At 43.8% G+C, this 18,486-nt stretch overlaps 1 protein-coding gene across 4 annotated transcripts in view; it reads right to left on the reverse strand.

Moving 5' to 3' along the window:
* Window positions 1-18,486, reverse strand: part of MGAT5B (alpha-1,6-mannosylglycoprotein 6-beta-N-acetylglucosaminyltransferase B) — a 280,817-nt gene that overhangs the window by 255,280 nt on the left and 7,051 nt on the right. For 2 of the 4 annotated variants that reach the window (XM_077327653.1, XM_077327655.1), the window contains exon 2: window positions 2,212-2,324. In XM_077327653.1, coding sequence (XP_077183768.1) covers window positions 2,212-2,324 — 113 coding nt within the window. Of the gene's footprint in view, window positions 1-2,211; window positions 2,328-18,486 lie in introns of those variants that run through there. The other 2 variants (XM_077327659.1, XM_077327656.1) reach the window with 1 other exon arrangement.

An 18,486-nucleotide genomic window follows, 5' to 3' on the forward strand; every position in this document is an offset into this window, starting at 1 on the left:
GAACCGCCATCTCATTACTAAATGGTAAGTGACATTGTTTTGATTATTACATTAACAAGATCTTCAGCCAGAGAAAGTAGTAAGTAACCGATCCATCAGTCTATGTATTCAAACCTGGACGTAATGGTTTGGAATGAAAAACAAGAGGCAAACTCATGAACCTGCCTTATATGAATCAGACCACTGGTCCACCAAGGTCACTGTTATGTACTTGGACTGGCACTGGATCTCAAATAGAGGTCTTTCATATAATGTACTATAGGATTCCTTTAACTGGAAATAGAACCTGGACCTTCCAAGCATCTGTTCCACCACCAAGCTGTGGCTGCTGTAGAAACTAGGGTTGCCAGGTCCCTCCTGACCACTGGCAGGAGACAGGGGTGTAGGGTTGCCACATCCAGGTTGGAGAACTTCAGGAGATTTGGGAATAAAACATGGGGAGAGTAGGGACCTCAACAGCTTACAATGCCACTAGAGTCCACCTCCAAAGCATCCATTATCTGCAGGGGAATTGATCTGCGTATTGATTGATTGATTGATTTATGTGAAGATGAGTTGTAATTCCATGGGATCCCAGGTCCCACCTGGAGGCTGGCAGCCCTAGTACAACCTTTGTGACGTTGTTAAGACAACTGCAGTTATTAAGATTTTAAAGAAGAAAATGGACGAACATGTCCTGCATAATTCTAGTGAGTTGCATTTTTAATTCAAATAAAAAAGAAAAGAGAATTGGGAAGCATTTTTAGTCAATAGGTTTTTCCAGGGAGTTGCCCTCTTGCTTAGTGCTTGTAATACACGAGTCAGTTCGTGTAGAGTGCCTAAGAGGTGATGAAGGCGGCTTCAAACCACTCTGCTTCTGTTTAGTGTGTACAGCTTGTCCTGGCTGACTGTGTCATTCTCTCTCCCGAGTGCCTGAAGAACAATGACTTGGGAGAGTAATCAGGCTATATTAATGCTAAATCATTAGTCCGTTCCACAGGAGGCTCCCACTTGGCAGCCCTGCCTGCATACATAATTATCATAGATCTACCAATTCTCCCCAAATTTCATGATAAACTACGCAGAACCTCCACCACGACTTATTAAGAAACAGCCAGCCTACGGCTTCCAGCAATTTTTTTTACCATTGCAAAGGTTTTCTTCCAATTAGCACTCTTCCTTGTCTTAAGTACCTTAAATGCTTTCTTTTCTGTCCTCTCTTACTACTTTCTCTGGCCGCCTCGAGCCTTCGGGGGGAGGCGGGGTATAAATATAAATATAATAATAATAATAATAATAATAATAATAATAATAATAATAATAATAATAATAATAATAATAATAATAATAAATAATAATAATACATGGTTATTTTAAAAAGAAGAGACATGCAGTCCCCTATTCTGCAGTGTCTGTCTTTCTCCAGCTGTAGGAACACAAATAGCCATGCCATTAGTTCCCATCTATTTTGTCCCCTGCCCCAGTCACATACTAGAGGTCTATCTGCTTACCAATGGGAACGATCAATTGTCCTATGCACTAGAGACTGGGAATTTTACTAGACAGCTGATCTTCCTTTAGCAGTGGTTTTGCCTTTTTTTTCCTCCCTGTCATATTTGATTATATTTTTGAGAAGAATTTGCCAAACAGCAGAACTCCATCACAGTTTCTTCCTCGGTGGATCAGAACCATGTAAGCATCAGGAGCTTTTTGGGAATTGGAGATGGGTCACAGAATACGATCTCAATTATAGCAATGCAAGAAACGCTGAAAATGATTAAAATACAATTTAGACACTTTTAGCATACGGGTTTGCTATTGATTTGCTTTGTATTGCAAATACATAGTTACCATTTTAGATGCCAGAGAATGACAACACAGTGCAAGGTCTGGGAAACTGACAGATAAAGCAGGCCAGCCACCCTCCACATATCCCCAACACACAACAAGAAACTGTGTGAATAGTTGCAGATAATTATACCATATACAGACAGAGGTTAAGAAAGCAAATTTATTTATTCAATTTTTATGCCACCGCTCCTAGACCGGCTAGCACATGGCAGTTCAGTGCTATTTCTCAGCCACCTGCCCCAATGGTTATGATGAAGAGTAACCATAAAACATTTTGCACACAATTAAGTACTAAAACCATCACCATAAGATTTTAGAAGATTATGGAAACACACATGGCTACCAAGTTGGCAAGCCTAGTAAAATGAAACAAAATGTTACCTTCAGTTCTGATGGTGAACGGAGAGTCTCCCAGTCTTTTGGCTGAAAACTGACCTCCCAGTGATGTCATTAAGAAGCAAAGAGTGAAAAATCCAATTCCCACCACAAATAACCTATGCATGGAAATAAAAGAAAGGAGACACCATCAGGTATACGTTGCTATAAGCGTCACCCTTCTGTTGATATGTTGTTCTTCTGCTGATATAATGCCATTTTTCTGCACTATACCTGCACTCCATATCATGTCAAATGTGTTGTGCTCACTGAGATCTCTGTAATCTTGCTTACTAGATGACTATTCATATTTCTTGTATTATCTTACACTGTGTAATTTTTGCTTTGTATCACAGTAGGAAAGACTGTAAACATAGGAAATAAAACAGCTATACAATACACCTGGCTGGATAACCCAAGCTAGCCCAATCTTATCAGATCTCAAAAGCTAAGTTGAGCCAGTAGTTGGATGGGAGGCCTCCAAGGTAATAACACAGAGACAGGCAATGGGCAAACCATCTCTGAACGTCTTTTGTCATGGGGTCACCATGTTGCTGTGTCTTGATGACACTCCCCATCACATTCAACATACCACTGAAAAATTCCTTTTACCCTAAGTTTTCTTTAAGAGCTGATTTCATGAAGCTTTCAAAAAATGGGTGTTACATATAAATCTAACATGCATCTACCATGCTTCCAGATGATAGGGAGGGAACTATTCCAAATGTCAGATGTTTCTCAATCAATGAATTTACAAGACTTGGAAGGTTTCTTCAGACAGGATGGAATAAGTGCATGGAGATGGGACTGCAGTCATGGCAATAGGCTCCACATGTTCTCATACACTCTGCATTTATTTATTTATTCATTCATTCATTTATTCATGCATTCATGCATTCATTCTTATATACCGCCCTCCCAGAAGGCTAAGTATCAATAGAGATACATAATCTTATAGGGTTCCTCTGTGTACAGTAGAACACTTATACATGTACAACTGTACACCTTTTCATACCTTCCAGTGATTGTGAGATGAGGAGTAGATCTTGTTACTCTGGTCCTACCTCTACACTCATTCTACCTTAATAGTTGCCTGAAAAGGACTATTAGGTAATGCATTGAATGGTTCTTCACAGTACCACAAGTCTGTGTGTGTTTATATGCTAGGTAATTAAATTAGGTAATGACTTTGAAATAGCTTCATTGATGCACTAAATAAGAAATGACAAAGCCATCAAATTTCACAGGCTCTCAGTCATTGACAAACTGAATAGGCTGTGAGCTGGACAGGAATAAACATTGACTATTTCAGCACATAAGGCCAAATCACACAATGTCGCCTGCCTGCAATTGCAGGATAGTAAATTGTGCTTTTTTGCCCCTCCATACTGTAAAGCCTTCCTGCTTTTTTCTCCCGCTGCATTGCACCTTCCCCCTCCTCACTAGTGTGGGGGGGAGGCTGAAGAGAGAGCAATGTGCTCTTTACTCCTCGCTCCTTGGCCTGTCAATCACTGGAGGCAACCAATCCCCTCTCAGCGGAGGTTTGTGGGTCTCGAAAATTTTCCCGAGCGTGAAAATTAATTGGGAAAGAACCCAGTAGGCTGACTCCATGTTTCATGCGTAGCCGGGCTGTGTACCAAATGTGTCGCCGCTGGCTGGGTTTGTTTGCCATTTGTGGGAGCCAAATGATTGCAGGAGCCCCAAGGGGCTTTCCTAAATCTCACCGCTCCTTTGCAGCTTGCACAGACCTTTAGGACACACTCCCCGCTGTGTGTGTGTGTGTGTGTATGGGGGGGGTGTTTATGGAGTAGGGCCATGGCAACCACAGGATGAGGATTTAACACTGCCATGTCTGTCTGTCCCCCCCCCACAGCCGACTCCCTTGCCCCCCCCCCCAATTTTGCAAAGTGCTGCTACCGGCACAAAAGGAGCAGCCACCTTTGGCATCCACAGCCCACCTGGCTTGACTGTCGCCCATCAGTGGGCTGACAAGGTAACAAATAAAATGCTTCCAGGCAAGGCAGCCAGGGCTCTGACACTCAGCTCTGTGTGTGCACATGTGTGTGTGTGCATGTGTGTGCGTGTGCACAAATTAATTGTTTTTTTTTAAATGAACTTGCGCATGGCAATGCATATGCGTTGCCACAGAGAGCACAGTACAAAAAAAAATTCAAAACTCAGACATCAGGCGAGGGGCAAGAGGTCTCCACATAAAATCTCCCTCTCAACCTGCTCCCTTTTTTTTAAATGCAACAGATTGCAGTGGCCCACTCCCAACAGAAGCCTGTGCCCTGCTGTTTCTCCTATTTATGAAGGTTCATATTCATTACTCCATGTATGGCACCATTTTAAAAAAAAATCTCAGAGCAGGAAATGGAGAGGGGAGGGCAGGTGTGAGTGGAGGACAATGCTAAAGAGACTATCATGTATTTCCCCCTCCATATGGTCTTATCCCTGGTTCCTCACCGATGGAACTCATGATAGAGGGATTTACCACCTAGCAGTTTAATCTTGTGGAGCCCTCAGTACCGGGCCACGGCGGGAGGGGGGAGGAGCAGGTGCCGACATGCCAGTGGGTGCGCTTCCCTCTCCCCTGCAGCACGGCACGGCTCTCACTGTGCCGGGAGCGATAGGCTGCTTCGGCGGCCAAATTGCTCAAGTAAGGGGGAGGCGTAGGCGTAAATGCGCAGGTGCGGCAGCTCCATGCTTGTGCATTTGCACCCACCAGCAAGTGCTGCACTGTGGGGGGAGGCGCAGGCACAAATGCGCAGGTGCAGCAGCTGGCGTGCACCGCTCTCCCTTTCCCCCCTCCAGTCCCCATTCTGAAAAAGGTTGGGGACCACTGATCTACTGGACAGTCTCGGGATATTGGTGACATCATGTGAAGGGGGCCCTAAAAGCCACCAACATTCAGAGGCTGTCCAGGAACATATTCCTTGTGTGGAAATAGTGATTGTGTCAGTGGGAAGAAGCAGATCACTTCCCTCAGTCAAACAGCAATATTTGTGTTTAGAAATGAAAGCTCTTGTGCCACAAATGTTCTCCTGTATTATCCCTCCTGAAAATAATTTCACAATATCTTCACAATTGGCATTTATTTCTTAAATGTTTTAGCTCTTCCAAATCAATGATCAGGATATACTGTGGACTAAAATGACCTTACATCAGCCTAATACTAATCAATTAAAGTTTACATCTGGAAGTAGCTCTGGCTTTGATTCTGAGATGCTTCCAAGGTGGCAGAAACTCCACAGTTCACCATAGTATTAATGTTACATGGCCAGTCTGAAGGTTCACTATTCCCTGCTAATCAGAGAAGGAGGTGTTCACTCTTTCTGTACCCAAAGAAAATTCTATGCCATGAACACATACATTCCTGAGTTGTTTTCTAGAATAAGTCCCAGAGCTAGAGACTAGGGGAATTTTGATTCATGGCCTAAAAAGATGAGCAAAAATTGTAAGGCTATCAAAAAGTGTGAAAGCTAGGGAAAAGACAAACATTTTTATTGGCTCAATTAAGTCCTATCACCATGGGAGCGGGGTTCAGGAGCCACAAATTTAGACTTTTCTCTGATGATGAGCTGTAATTCCTGCAGAACCCCTGCTACCACCTGGAGACTGACATCCTTATTAATAAAGGATGTCATGGCCTTCAGTTTGTAAGACTGGAGCAAGGCAGTCAATGATAGGATGTTACAAAGGTCATTAATGCATAGGGTCACCATAATTTAGAAGCATTTTGATGAATATAAGGTAAAGGTAAAGGTATCCCCTGTGCAAGCACCGGGTCTAGCGTTTTCATGGCAGACTCAATACGGGGTGATTTGCCAGTGCCTTCCCCAGTCATTACCGTTTACCCCCCAGCAAGCTGGGTATTCATTTTACTGACCTCGGAAGGATGGAAGGCTGAGTCAACCCTGAGCTGGCTGCTGGGATCAAACTCCCAGCCTCATGGGCAGAGCTTTCAGACTGCATGTTGCTGCCTTACCACTCTGCACCACAAGAGGCTCTTTGATGAATATAGCATACCCCTAATGATTCCAGGGTCTCTCAGAGGTTAAAAGTGCCTCTGACCACTTCCAATTTTTGAGGCCCTTGGAGGCCAGTTTGAGGGGGGGGGGAGCTGCATCAGATCCAACTAAACTCCTGGCATTGCAAACTATTAAGAAGGATATTAACTTATAGAGTGCACAAGAGGCAATGAGGCCCAGTACTGGGATGAAAGTTTAAAGTTGTAGGTATTGGCAGAGTTTAAATATGCAAAGGGACCAGCTGCATAAAGAATAAATAGCTTTGTTGAATCATAGAATCATAGAATCATAGAGTTGGAAGGGGCCATACAGGCCATCTAGTCCAACCCCCTGCTCAACGCAGGATTAGCCCTAAGCATCCTAAAGCATCCAAGAAAAGTGTGTATCCAACCTTTGCTTGAAGATTTCCAGTGAGGGGGCGCTCACCACCTCCTTAGGCAGCCTATTCCACTGCTGAACTACTCTGACTGAGAAAAACTTTTTCCTGATATCTAGCCTATATCGTTGTACTTGAAGTTTAAACCCATTACTCCGTGTCCTTTCCTCTGCAGCCAGCAGAAACAGCATCCTTCCCTCCTCCAAGTGACAACCTTTCAAATACTTAAAGAGGGCTATCATGTCCCCTCTCAACCTCCTTTTCTCCAGGCTGAACATTCCCAAGTCCCTCAACCTATCTTCATAGGGCTTGAGAACTGAAGCAACTTTGTAAAAAGTGAGAGAGCACAGTTCTGACAGTCTAATTGACTGTTGTTCTTCATCTGAAGGCAAACAGGGAGGAAGTGTGCTTAAAGGAGCAGGAAGTCCCCAATCTCCACAAGTTTCCTAAATCTGGATGTGGCAACCCTACCCCTCTCCCACACCAGTGGTCAGGGGAATCTGGCAACCTTATTAATTGAGTCAATCCATCTCATGTTGCTCCCTTCAACTTTTCCTGGCATTATTGTCCTTTTCCGATAAGGCTTGATTTCTCATAGCTCAATAAAGCTTGAATTCAAATCAGAAAGCAAATTTGTTGGAGCAAAAGTGTATCATCATTGGGCAAAAAGGTGCATTTGTTTCTTGGATCTTCCACGATCCCCAGACAAATTACAAGACTCCCATTGGCCATGTAAAGAAATAGGCATCCATATATAGCCACTACATACCCTACCTAGTTTCTTCACTTACCTATCCCTGAATAAAAACCTCGCAGTGTTTAAAGCAAGAAGTTTAACCAAGCAAGAAGATATGCCAGTTCCATACATCAAGTAGGCTAGCCTACTTTCACAATACTCCATACCCAATGACCTTCTAATCACCTCAACAGATAATACCTAATTTAGAGACTGGATTTACAAATGTGGTACCTTGATAGTCATATCTCAAATTCTGTTAAATATGTCTGCATAGTGCTTCAAACTATTTAAAATGATCACCATAGATCTTCCTATTTAATCAAGATATCTAATCAAAATCTTAGCACAGCCTTTACATTACTGCATTTTGAAATGATGCCAACGGCAGTTCTATGCGCCATTATACCCATGCGCCAAAGAATCAATGTTTCTGTGTTTGTAGTATGCAAGCCTTGGAGGACTTATCTCATTACACACTTGACTGTTCACTTTATGTACAACCTAGGGCCTAATTTCTTGCTGAGATATTATCTGGCCTGGTTTCCTATTCCATTACTGGGAAGATAATCTATCTCTTGTCTGATTCTGATGTCTATGTGACATAGAAAATGTCACTATATGCCCTCGCAGGAAGGAAAAAAAGAGATGACACATACTTTTTTTGTATGCTGCTTTTAATGTTTTATGGTTTTATATTAAGGTGACCAGATTTCAACATTGGTAAAGCAGGACACCATTGACCGGGGGGGGGTGTTCTTGATTAAAAATCTGGCCTATATGGAGCAACAAAAAGTTTCATAGAACACACAGGATGCAAAAACAGTATTGTAATATATATTTTTTTACTTGCAACATAAGTACAATTTGCCAGGTGCCCACAGATGTTCCTCCAAAAGTGGGACAATCTGGTCACTTTATTTTATATGGTAAACTATTCTATTTTACAGTCCCTTTTATTTTATCATATATGTCCTGCAAATGCATTGCTTGCATTGTTATTTTGTAGAGGTCCGAGGCCATATACAAATAAATCTATTGCCTTACCACACCCACCATATATCGAGCACTTGTAAAGGACACATGGAGCACATTTACCGACATGTTGATTGTTGCCAACTAATCCAAAATTCAAAGGCCAGAAGGATCAGTGCAAGTATTTACATAACATACAGCCATCTACCCCACATTAGACAACAGCCTTTACTTACATGACCTACATCCATACATACATACATGCACACACACAAACACACATGGTTTTCATGTGTAGGACTATTATATTAGGCTACTCACAGTAAGCTTTCAAAAAAAAAGAGTTAAAACTGAAACGTTATGAAAATGCTACATTATGGAGTAACAGGCGACCGAATCAGACATCTGTACTACAGGGGAGGGCAGAGTTTATGGTTATGGAAGATATTTTTATTTATTTTTGAAGAGTCTTGAGAACATCTCTAAAGACAAAATGGCTCAGTCACTGCAGACAGTGACAAAATGGCAACAGACAAAAATGTCAGTGTTTCACAGCAGGTCTGCAGAGCTCACATGAGGAAATCATTCCTCTGCTGTTTTCCCAAAGCAAACCCCCATCCCAAATTGAAAACTGATTTTCAAGGGAAAAGAAATACAGTTACCTATCAGTTTTTCTGAAAGAGGCAAATAGCAGCTTTGATGTAAGGGGAAAGAGTCAACTGTGCGTCCAGAGTAAGGCTATGACCGTTTATGCACTGGAGGTTTCATACTGGGCTGCAGGCTGGAGTTTTAGTCATGGTAGGTTGTCCCACCTCTTCCTGCACCCACATGGAGGAGCGTTTGGCCTGGTGCACTTCATCAGCCCCCGATCTGTGCTCCTGACAGGGGGATGGGGCAGTGAAGTTCCCAGTGCATAAACGGTCTATGTGTGCATGTGCCACCTTTCCCTCCTTCATGTGAAAGAAAAAGAGGAGAAAAACTGCTGTGGTAGCTTTAAAGCAAAAGATAATCAACTGATTACATCAGCAGTGGAGGAAGGCCCAGAGCTACTTTTAACTGCTTGGGGAGTGACTGATCACTCCTGAGTGACCTTTTGCTAAGGTTGTCAAACTCCAGGTGGTGCTTTGGAGATCTCCTGGCAATACATCTGACCTCTGGAGTACAGGGATTCCTTGCCCTGGAGGGTGACTCTATGGTGTATCCTGCTGAAGTCCCTCTGTCCCCCTCTCCGAGGGTCCACAATCAAATCCAGGGGGATTTCCCAATCCAGAGCTGGCAAACTCCCCTTCTGCCTACCCTTGCGCTTCGCTATTCACCCAAAGTTTCATTCTCCTCCAACAGCAAAATTTAATGAAGCTGCTGGGCATATCTAATTTTCAGAATGGATCCTGGTTTTTCTTTAGATTCTTCCCTGTGATAAGTAACTCATCATTATGCTTGACTTTGTTTATGCATTTGAAGTTTCATAATTATTCTTTGGAAAGGAGTGATGGTTAAACACTGCATTTAATTAATAGTTGAGACCACTGGAAAAAGAAAAAAATAGGGGAAAGCCTCACAATTAACTGAGAAAAGAAAAATAGTCCAAAGGAGCTGCATGGTATAGCATCTAATTATAAGGATAGAAACTTCAAGACTGCAAATGCATTTCAAGGGAATGAACCTTAAATGCCTGGAATACCTAAAAGAATCAAAAGACGTTAGTTACAAGAACTTTTAGGTACTTGGGGCAATGTGGTGATCAGATAATTAAATCCACTCTGAGTGTCCAGAAGCAAAAGTAAGAACCTGCTTTGGTATCTGACTTCCATTCAACATCTTATATTCTAACTAGCAAGAAAGCCCATTGCAAGCAGGAATGTAATGGGCGCTAGGACCCAGGGGACACCGGGAGGTGCAGATCTCTCTCTGTGTCTCTCCCTCTCCCTCTCACTGCATGTCTCGGTGTGCCTCGCAGCAGGAGCCATAGCAGGGCCCCTTCTTAGGAGGGAAGCAGGGCTGGTCAACAGCTTGGGGCAGCTCTCTCTGTGTGTCTCTCTGCCTACCTCGCAGCAGGAGCGATAGGAGGGAATGAGGGCTTGTGTTTGGTCTCTCTGTCTCTGGCATGGCTGAGAGGAATGTAGCTAGTGTCAAGGGAGGGTGGGCGGGAGCTGTAGGGGCAGGGCCCTATTCCTGATTGGCCCTATTCCAACTCGGACAGCTGGACACATTCCACCCCCCAGGCTGTTTGACAAATATATAGAGGAACCATGGATAAGGATAACCACCTATAGCTCCATCTGTGGATAGCCAGATCTAGAGTTTGGGGCCATGTGGAAGCTAAAGAGATTTTTCTACAAACTTGGAGTACTTCCTGGGTTTGCAGAAAAAACTGAAATTAAAGAAACAAACAGAGGGGTTTATATCTCCCCCCAAATTAAAGTCTCGTTAACTGGCAGCAGTGGCAGTGGCAGCAGTAGCAGCAGCAGCAGCAGTGACCTTGGGAGGGGAAGGTAGCTGCAGAAGCCTGGCAGTAGAGGTCAGCAGCTTTGTCAGGATCAGGATCAGTGTCAGCTGCAGCAGAGACATTGAGTGGAAGGAAACTGCAGTGGACTGGAAGCAGATGCTGGGAGCCTTGCTTGGCCCAGGATCAGTGGTGGTGGCAATGAAGGCAGACATGTGTGGAGGGGGTGGGGAGCTGCAGTTGGCCCAGCCACAATAGTGGAGGATTCTACTCCCTGCCAAGCCAGCAAGCCTGTCTGTGCATTGATCTATAAGGAGGGCTTCTGGTAGAGTGCAGTCCTCACTGTCCCGCATTGCCCTGCATTACCCCCCACCACACACACACACACAGCTGGCAACCAGGGAGTCAGGAAGAGAGGTGCAGCAGTCCTCTCAACCACCATGCCAGTTGGCCATGATGCCCCTGTCTTATTTATTTTTCAATTTTACCCCGCCACCCGTGACAATATCGTCTTGTGGCAGCTTCTGTGGCGGCAATCCAACCCCCCATCCGCTCCATGACCTTGGAGAGGCCCGGCAACCCATGGACTTCTCCACTCTTCCCTTCCTGTTAAACAAATGTTTAACAAATTTAAATATATATATTAAAATTAATTAACTCCCACTCATTTGGGAAACCCATTGTGGGAAGTGAGTTTAATTCTTTTCACAGTTCAGATTGTTATTAATTTACTCTGGTTTATTTCATGGATTTTGCCTGCTGTCTTTATTTTAGGTATGGATTAATCGTTCATTTTGAGCCAATCACTAAGATAAGAAGGTACTCTATAAAGGGCAAGCTGAAAAAAGAAGGAAAGCACCATTAGAATAATTCTGTCCTGCTGGGCCTCCTCTGGGCAGGCACACGAATGCAATTTCTAGGCATCCCAGAGTTTGTAGAGCAGTTCCAGGGCCAGGCATCAAAATACATTTTCCAGTGGAGCAGGCAGCATAGGCTGCCTGTTGCTGATGGAGTGCAGCTAAGTGCATGGACTACAACAGAACAAAGATATACTCAATATAGGGTTGCAAAAAACTTTGCCATGCAGAAGGCAACACAGCAGTCAGAATCTGAAATAAGCCAGTTTTTGTACTAGACTCTGGAATCAGAGGAAATAAAGGCAAAATAAATATCTAATATTTCAACAACGATGTGAGTAAGACTGGAAGACCAGACTAAGGGCCAGGGCCAGGGCCAGGCAAGAAAACAACTAAGATAGATCCTTCACTATGGCTTATCTTTCTGTTTCCACTTGCATATAGTAACAGTTTTCCTAGAATGTGTGAATCGAAAAATTTCCCAGTTCAAATTTAAATACATAAATACAGTAATGTCAGAAGAATGTAAATAAGGTTAGCAAAGGAAGGCTAATACACCATCTATAGGCCTATACCATGTCCAAGCACTATGATTTGTCTGTTTGTTATATTCCATACCTATCCGATGACTGATTTGCAGCACAACAGTCCTGACAACTATAGATAAACAGACTATCTTTACATATGTATGATGGAAAATTTGCCACAGAAAAATACAACACTGGAAAATCTTCAGTCCCACATCATTTCGATACTAGATGACAAGCCCATCCCTAAGGACGGGCTTAGAAGCCCCCCCCCCCCCCCGCCGAGCACCACCGCCTCTGTGAGGTGGCGGGCACGTTCTGCGGGGCATGGGGAGGGTGTGCTGGTTCCCTTCTCCCCCCCCCTGCAGATGTCGGCGTGTCCCCAGGCCCTGTGGAGCACACCCATCACCCGTTCTAGGTGGCAGGCACACTCCGCGGGGGCTGGGGAGCATTCATGCCCCCCCCCAGTCACGGATTTTACCCTGTGGCAAGGCTCTTTGGAGCGTGGGCTGGGCATCTTCGAGCCGGCTTGTAGTGGAGGCAGGCGGCCGATGGACCAACTGGTGGGTGCTTCTGTCGTCAGTCTGGGGCCAAGGGGGCCAATTGGAAGGCACGCGCTGTGCACCTTCCGATTGGCCCCTGGGGATTCTGTATCCTGGACAGCCCGCCCCCCTTAGCAAATTAAATAGTGTTACAGATACAAATGTTTTACTGTTACACATGATCATTTTCAGTCCCCTTTAAAATATTGCACAAACTCATCATGCAAGAGAAACACAAGTCATTTCTACCTTCTTCATTTTATTTGTTTCATCTGTAGTATATATGTAGTGTGTGTATACACACACTGACTCATGCACTACTACTGGTGAGAAGGCAGTACTGCTCCTCTATACATCTGCAGTCTATGAATTCTGCGCTAACTAAACATTATAGGGCCCAGAAAAAGCCAAAATAGCTCTCTGAACTGTGTTTGATATTATGTCCTGACAAAGTGTATGCATATATCACTGCTGAGCTGCAGTAGTTTTGTTAGTTTTGTATTATTTGGGGTTCTATTTACACACATTGTACTGATCTGGCTTCCAGTCAGGAAGGTGACCAGGAGGTTCTAGAGTCTAGCTTGGAGCTTAAGTTTTATCATCTTTATCCAGAAAATGTCTATGCTTCAAAGAATCTATTCAAGGCATCCTAGACTTTTGCCTCATCGTTGCCTGATTTCTGGGTTTTGCTTATCAGTCTCTTTTGATCTTTCAATTTAGGTTTCTGGCCCATGTTTCCTGGATTAGGATGGCCCCTCAGTCAAATTCAGGGCCAAGAGCCAGTAAGGTATATTAGGTAGAATGAACTAAGCTTGGGGAGAGAGACCTCCACATCTTGACACACCACAAAACTCAGTAGTGGCCTTGACCAGTCATTCCCAGCTTAACTTACTTCACAGCAGTATTGTGATGATACAGTGGAGGAGAGGAAAACCATATACACCACCTTGAAGGAAAAGTGGAATAAAATGTACTATCAAATGTAGACTTATGTGAAAGAGAATTGTAGCAATGGGTCTTATAATTCATGGAAGTGATTGAAGAAGGATTTTTTTAGTGCTCTGCATGACCCGTATATTTAATATATTTGCAATAACCATAGCATTCTTCATTATTAGATTATGAATATAATTTGACAGTCTCTTAGGTGCTCATAATTTACAGATTAGAATTCAGCAATTATTGGGGCAGCTAATGAAAGTTATAAAAGCTGTGAATAATAATGCATATGATGAAGTCAGCTCTGACTCATGAGAGCCAATGCTAGAAACAATTCTGTTAACCTCTATGGCAGGGGTAGTAACTGCGGCCCTCCAGATGTCCATGGACTACAATTCCCAGGAGCCCCTGCCAGCGAACACTGGCAGGGGCTCCTGGGAATTGTAGTCCATGGACATCTGGAGGGCCGCAGTTTGACTACCCCTGCTCTATGGTGTCCCTGAAGTCCCATTTTAGGAAACAGTCCACATCACTGTTCAAAGTTGCTTAAGGGGGCTTTCAGCCAAATACGGTTTTATTTTGGCCCTCTGATGTTTTGAAGTTAAAGTGTTACCAAAGTGGTTGGACATAAATTGCTTGAACGTATAGGAGAAACAGATATGCCACTGCATTACAAGAATTTCCTGCACTCCATTTCTGTGCAGGCTAATGTTTTATTGGTTAGTGCTGAGGATACTCATAAAGCCTCACCATTGTAGGATTCCTGATACATGCAGAGCAAGGAGAAATAGAATGCACTGACACAATCACACTCACGGATGTATACTACTAATGCTTGTCTTTAAATGCAACCATATATTTTTGTACATGTAAATATAATAGGTTGCCAGTTTGGGTTACATGTGACTTAATGAATAAACAAGCAGAAGTTCCATTAATCAACCCTGACACAGATCTGGTCACAGAAGAGTGTATGTTTAAACCTGAGGGACTATTTGTTGATTCTGGCCTTCTTAGAAAGGGGTTATTTTCTTCCCAGTTTAACTTCTGGTGATTTGGATGAAATATGGTTCAATTTTGATATACCGTATTTGCCGGCGTATAAGACGGCTTTTTTCCTCTGAAAAACATGCCTCCAAGTGGGGGGGCCGTCTTATACGCCGGGTGCTCTTCTGGCGAGCAGCAAGCGGCGGCGAGCGGCGGTGGGAGGCGGCGAGCGGCTCCCCCCCACTGGGTGAGCTGCGCCGGCGGGCGGGGAGCGGCGAGCGGCGGCGGGTGGCGGGGAGCGGCGAGCGGCGGCGAGCGGCTCCCCCCCACTGGGTGAGCTGCGCCGGCGGGCGGCGAGCGGCGAGCGGCGGCGAGCGGCTCCCCCCCACTGGGTGAGCAGCGCCGCGGGCGGCGAGCGGCGAGCGGCGGCGGGCGGCGGCAGGCGGCGAGCGGCTCCCCCCCCCCACTGGGCTCAATATTTTGAGTTGAAATGTTGGGGGGTCGTCTTATACGCCCAGTCGCCTTGTACGCCGACAAATACGGTATATCTGGAGTACGTGAGGAACAATTATCCCGTGGCCCCTGTATTATTGGCTGGGGATTTTAACGCCCCACACCTCCACATGCAGCCAAATGGGTGACCTTGGTCCAGTTACAGTTCTCTTGGAGCTCTCTCAGCCCCACCTACCTCAAAGGTTGTCTGTTGTGGAGAGAAGAAGCTGCTTTGAGACTGCTTTGGGTAGTGAAAAGCAGGGTATAAAAACCACCTCTTCTTCTAAAGACCATGATATGATCTGGTCCACAGCAATAGAAGCTCACATCTTGAACTTTATTACTGGTTTAAAGAGAAACATGGCAACAGGGCCCAACTGGATGCCACCTGATGTAATCAAGGGTTTTGCCACTTGATAGTCCCCAATTTTGACATACTTGTTTTGGATCATTTATTATTCAGGACAATTTCCTGTGATCTTATAGGAGGCTATAGTGGTTCCTATTTACAAAAACGGGATAAACTTGACCCAGATTATTATAGACCGAAAATCCTGTTGTCATCTTTTGGCAAACTTTATGCAAGCCTTCACTAAACTGAAAACCTAGATGGAGTTAGAATATCCACTGGGAATAGAACAAACTGGTTTTCAAAGGAGCATGTCAACAACCAGGGCCTTTTCGCACAGGGATCTTTGTTGCAAATTGTTTGCGGAATGAAAAATCGCCATTTAAAATAGTGGAATTCGTCGTTATGCATACCTGCCTTTGTAGTGGAATCAGTTGCGTTTTTTAGCGTTTCCCACAGGCTTCCGGTCTCGGCAGAAATCGCTAGAAAGGAAGCGCTATTGCCAAGCTCGTCCCGCCCCTGGCCGTCAAGCAGCCAATGGGCAGCCGTTAGCATGCTCCCAAACAGCCCCTTTCCCTTTAAGAAAGGTTTTTAAAAAAAAAAAAACGACCCATAGCAATGAATCTAGGTAGATTCGTTGCTACGGAGAGACCCATCCAGCTGCCTAATGTGAGCTGTCGTTTGATTGTATGATCATTTGCACGCTGCCTCGAGTGATAAAAAAAAAAATCCCCCCCCCTCTCACGGGCACGATTTTCGGCTGAATTTATTTGTAAAAAATAAAGGGACTTTATTTCAGCAAACGGGCTTTTCAGTTGTTTGTGCTTAGTGACTAAAGGTGAAGGACTGAAGCCAGGGAAGCCTCTAAACAGAAAGAGGCTCGCCGGTGCGTTTATCCCCGCTCGCTCGGAGAAAAAAAAATGGCGATCGCTTCGCCGGAAGTTTGGAGGAGAGAGCCAGGGGGAGGGACTTTGAAGAACCAGCAACAATGGTAACGCACAGATCTTTAGCGCTACTGTTGCAGATTGGTTGCAGGAGTGTATCGCTATCCGGAGGGTGAATCCACTTTTCTGGATTCCCCTGAAAGCGCCACAACGAAGCGCTTTTTGCTGATTGGTTTCAGGATTGTTGCAGATTGTCTACGACGTCGTGGGTTATGTCAAATTAGTAGCGTTTCCAAATAGCAACCATTCTGCTACTTTGAAGCCGTGCGAAATGGCCCCCAATAATTATGTGGTTTTTGCACTTATTGCTGAAAAATGTAATAGAACCAAACTGGTAAGTTTTATGTTGCTTTCTGGATCCAAAATCTCCATTCAGTAAGGTCCTTCGGGACCATATTGGAAGAAGTTAAGCAGGGCAACTATATCAGTTAGGTTACTGTGTTTTAATTAGTCATCTAACTCTCAGATTAGTCTGTTCTGGTGTAAATGGATGTTTATCTGCTCCTATAGAGGTCAGGAAGGGCATAAAACAAGGTATGTCCTTGCGCCTACCTTGTTTAATATTTACATTATAATGATTTAGCCTCTAGATTGAATATTTAGTCTTTGCACATACAACCCCTGCCCCACAGACTCATCTGAATCCAGTCATGCAACATTCAGATAACACAAATTTGTTATCAATAACTAGAATGGGACTGTATTGATAGTTGAGATCTTCATTCAGTATTTGTGCTGGTGAACACCTGGCTATTCATTTTGGTTAAGACCGGTGGCTTCTAATCTAGAAAGCCGGGTTTAATTCCCCACTCTTCCACATGCAGCCAGCTGGGTGACCTTTGGCCAGTCACAGCCCTGATAGTGCTGTTCTGATAAAGCAATCCTCTCAGAGTCTCACCTCCCTCACAGGGTGTCTGTAATGGGCAGAGGAAAGGAAGGCGATTTTAAGCCACTTTGTGAGAAAGCAAGGTATAAAAACCAAGTCCTCTTCTTCTAGGTTTTGCTAGATCTTGTAGGCCAAAATTATGGAATATTTCAAATCCAATTTTATAAATATCTGTGAGTTATATTCCAATGCTCAATTTCTTGGGCTTTGCATGCTAAAGAGCTCTATGAAAGCCAAGAATACAGCTGAAATTTTGAGGACTTTTTCCTCCTACGCGTGCTCAATTTATCTCTACGGCTTTGGATGCATTTCAGGCAAAAATAACCTTACTGTATTTGTATGTTATTCTAGTGTGGACTGGCAGCCTCGGTACATGCCCAGATATATTCCAGACAAACTTCCTTAGATCAGTCTTAGCTTGTGTTAGCATGTATCACCTCGTCCTCCTTGATAATGGAAACTGGGCAGAAGGCAAATTCTCATATAGCCTGGCTAATGGTCAATAAATGTGGCCTTGCAATTAATCTAGTGAATAAGGAATCACTAGTTTCACTATCAGGATTAGAGTCTTTTAAGTCTAGTTGGATTCACCTGCTCATGGACAAACTGAAGTCACTTGATTTGGATTGCAACTCTCTTCTGGCCTTAGGGAAGATTGGTGCTTATAGTTTGATTAGTAGCCACCTTGTGGAGGAAAAATGGTGCAGTCTTCAGGAAGGGAAGTACTTGGGATATTCTTACTTTAATCATTCCCATATTATTCCTAGAGTATTATGTACTGTGTTATTGGAGATTTCTGTTTCCTTGCACGAATGAATTCACTCCCAGTTGCTGTCTTACATGGATGATTTACAGGACAAGAAAGGGGATTTAGAGTTTGTATCTCTGATAAGTCTTCTAGAGAAACTACTGAGCATTTCTCCTTTTTCTGTATAATTTATTCAGATCTGAGAAGAAAATTTCCAGATCCTTGTGTGACAAAGAAGCCTGTTCACTCTTCTAACTATCATTTAATGACTCAGTAGACATGGATTTTAATCTAACATTAGATGTATGCAATCATATGCCCACTGCAATTAAACATCATTTGTTTTAAATAAATATTGAACAGCAATATCGTTTGGTTGTATTGCTGTCTTTTTCTGGTCGAACAGCCTATTGGCTTTAAGACCTAGATGGAGAAATTATAATGGGAAA

This window comes from Paroedura picta, chromosome 3, assembly GCF_049243985.1.
Source record: "Paroedura picta isolate Pp20150507F chromosome 3, Ppicta_v3.0, whole genome shotgun sequence".
Lineage (NCBI taxonomy): Eukaryota > Metazoa > Chordata > Lepidosauria > Squamata > Gekkonidae > Paroedura > Paroedura picta.